The following is a 3,076-nucleotide window of genomic DNA, read 5'->3' on the forward strand; positions in this document are numbered from 1 at the left end:
TCCAGGAAGGTTGCAGTTCTGGAAAATGGTGGCGCTGGAGACTGGTGGTTAATGGTTCCTGATGGTTTCACACCTAATTCTTCACCTTAATTCTTTTGCAGTTAACGTGTCTTTTCTTCTCCACATGTTGAGCAATGAGCATTTCGCTGTCCAAAGGTTATGCCTTAACTTAGCAAATTCTAGTATTGCATCCTTCTCATGGGCATTTAATAATTTTTGACTTTCAGTCCGAGTTAAATCTCTTTTTTGGCTCATTTTAGCTGTAAAAGAAAACATGCCTAATAATTCTGCACACCTGAACATAAGAGGTTTTTCACTTCCAGCCTTGATGGACAATTATACAGTATATCACTTATAAATGATTAAATATCAAATTAATAGTAGTCATTAAGATTGATGTGGTTTGGAATTGGTTAACTGTTCTTGGGAAAAAAATATGACCATAATATCAACGTGCCTAATAACAACAATGTGTGCACTGTATTCTGCAAACTGATCTCTCCTACGACTGAATCCAGATCGGTCTCTGTCAGAAAGAGATGCATTAATGAGAATACTAGTGTGCTATTTTTGAAGGCTTTATCATCAGCCCCAAGCATATCTGCAGACTTTGTTTATTTTCTCCTTGATTCCATTAACTCAAAAGTTACAAATGTTATTGATGACATTGTAAGTCAGGAAGAAGACTGGCAGACATAAACCACCTTGGAGAAACACAAGCTAAACACATGACGGACGACAAAACTTGCAATAACATATAGAAGAGACCTTCTTTTCTAACAGTATTCTTCTATATATGCAAACATTTTAGTATGAGGTTATTTCATTAGACAGTTAAATCCATCTTTGCAGATGCAGCACATAAAGGGTGCCCTGGCACAAAATTTGTAAATGAAATGTACTTAGTATGTTTCTACTAGTGCTGTCAAAATTAGCGCGTTAACGCAGGCGATCAATTTTTCCAATTTAAATGGAGCTATGGTTGGCCACCCCACTCACAACTGCTGCTTCTGTCTCTTTTTTCTTGACAAGAATTGCATTTATTTAGACGAAGAATGTCTTTACGACCACATCAAACAGGAAACTTTTCAGAGGCGCACTTCACTTCGCCTCAGCGTCAGGCGCTAGTCAAACGAGCATGGAAACGGTACTGGTGATGAGAGAGCTTCAGTAGAACAACAGTGAACTGTGGTCAGATGAGATATTGTCAGGCCATATGTCAGTAAAAACAAATTTTCACCTTGTAGCATGCGCAACTGACTATTCTTTGTCAACCAATCAATGTTCTGCAGTGAGTCTAGCTCCACCCTTTAGGTACAGGACTACTTTGCTAGGTACCCCAATGGAAGGGTCCCTAAAAATTGGTACGGTACAGTTTGCTATTTTGGTACCATTCTAGGGCCGGGCAGTATATTGAGTTTGTACGATATATTCTTTATTGTCGATGCGGTATGAGGCAATACCGTTTATATCGATATACCGTAGTTTGATACGAGCGCATCTGAAAAATATAGCGGAGGACACATGCTTAGCCGCTGCAGAGAAAGTGCATAATCCAATTTGTTCTAAACATGTGACAAGCTTTATATTAAGGGCTTTAAAAAAAAAAACTCGTAGGATATAGTATAGTTCATAGTTTCGTATAGTTTAAAGCCACTCGGCCCGTAAGATGCTCTGCCAGAAAGGCTGCGTGCGTGTGAGGCTGACAGAGACTCTACTTGAGCTGTTTAATGTGTTTGAGATGTGCCATTTTCCTTAATGCATAACTTACATTTTACAGGTATATTCTCCATCTGTAAATGTTAGAAAGTCATGGAAATATTTCCATTTTGCTGTCAGGAGTGTGCCATTTTCCTTAATGCATAACTTACATTTTACAGGTATATTCTCCATCTGTAAATGTTAGAAAGCCATAGAAATATTTCCATTTTGCTGTCAGGAGTGCATGAGCCCTCTTCTTCGCAAATCTCCGCTAAACTTCACAGACTTCAGTGAATGAGCGCCACTGTGCGCATGCACGCCAAACATATGTTGACTATAACAACATTTCAGATGCTATGGAATGAGATCAGTCCGCTGGTTAGTCACATGACTTTTTTGATGCGCATGGAGGAATTTATTCAACAAATGCATTTCCATCTTCCATTATTTGCATTAACCCTTTTTCACACAAGTCCACCTCAAGCGAGCGTAAAAACTTTTGTGCAATTTAAGGGATTTTTATTCGCAATTTGGTGTTTACATCACTCGTTTCTGATGCGATATTTCAAAATGCATATAAAAACAGGGTGATGGAAACATAACTACTGTTTTGGACCGCAGCCTTAAGCATGCAAGTACAGAAAGATGCGTAGATGTGTGATACCTAAGTTTCCTGGCCCACTGCTTGTCTAGTCTTGCAAGCGGTTTTACCCACAGTACTGTACATAAACCTCTGTCTCTTACCGAATTGAGTTTTTGGTTGGTGAGCAGTAGGTTGATCATCTCCTTCAACAGATCATCCACTTTGCTGAAGTGCTGCCCTGAACACCCGTGCTGTGATCCTCCTCGACTCAGGGTCTGTGCCACCACCTGTGTGGCATGATGCAGCTGCTCTGGGTGATGCAGAGGCTGTCCAACATGGGCCTGCCGGAAAACCTCCACCACAGAATCCAGCAGCTGCACTACTGAATCCCAGACCTCATCCCCACCACGACACAGAGATGACTCATAGCCTCTGCTCAAGCCACTCAGACAGCGTAGGAACTGCATGTGTTTTAGCAGCCTGTGATCCTGGCGCCATTTTTTATTCTGGAGGGGAAAATTCTGACTGTTTGGAGGAGTCGGAGGCAAGCATGGTCCCTGAACACCATATATCTGTGTTTGTGAGCTGTTATCAGTGTCACAGCCAGAGTCGCCCTTTAACTGCTGTGGGTCGTCCTGAGAGAGTTCTTTGGCAATCTCTTGACCTGTGAAAGCAAAACACAGACATAATCAGACAGTGTCCAGAGTAGACCTCTGGGGCCTCATTTATAAAATGTTGCGTATAAACCGTCCTAAATTTGTTCTAAGATCATTTCTCAAAAGTGCGTAAGTG

The 3,076-nt window shown here is 41.1% G+C and overlaps 1 protein-coding gene across 1 annotated transcript in view; it reads right to left on the bottom strand.

Annotated features, from left to right (window-relative positions):
* Nucleotides 1-3,076, bottom strand: part of mei4 (meiosis-specific, MEI4 homolog (S. cerevisiae)) — a 40,087-nt gene that overhangs the window by 26,454 nt on the left and 10,557 nt on the right. Inside the window, exon 3 of the mRNA XM_016542612.1 lies at nt 2,446-2,948. Coding sequence (XP_016398098.1) covers nt 2,446-2,948 — 503 coding nt within the window. The remainder of the gene's footprint in view (nt 1-2,445; nt 2,949-3,076) is intronic.

This window comes from Sinocyclocheilus rhinocerous, unplaced genomic scaffold (assembly GCF_001515625.1).
Source record: "Sinocyclocheilus rhinocerous isolate Xijiao unplaced genomic scaffold, SAMN03320098_v1.1 scaffold819, whole genome shotgun sequence".
NCBI classification, from domain to species: Eukaryota; Metazoa; Chordata; class Actinopteri; order Cypriniformes; family Cyprinidae; genus Sinocyclocheilus; species Sinocyclocheilus rhinocerous.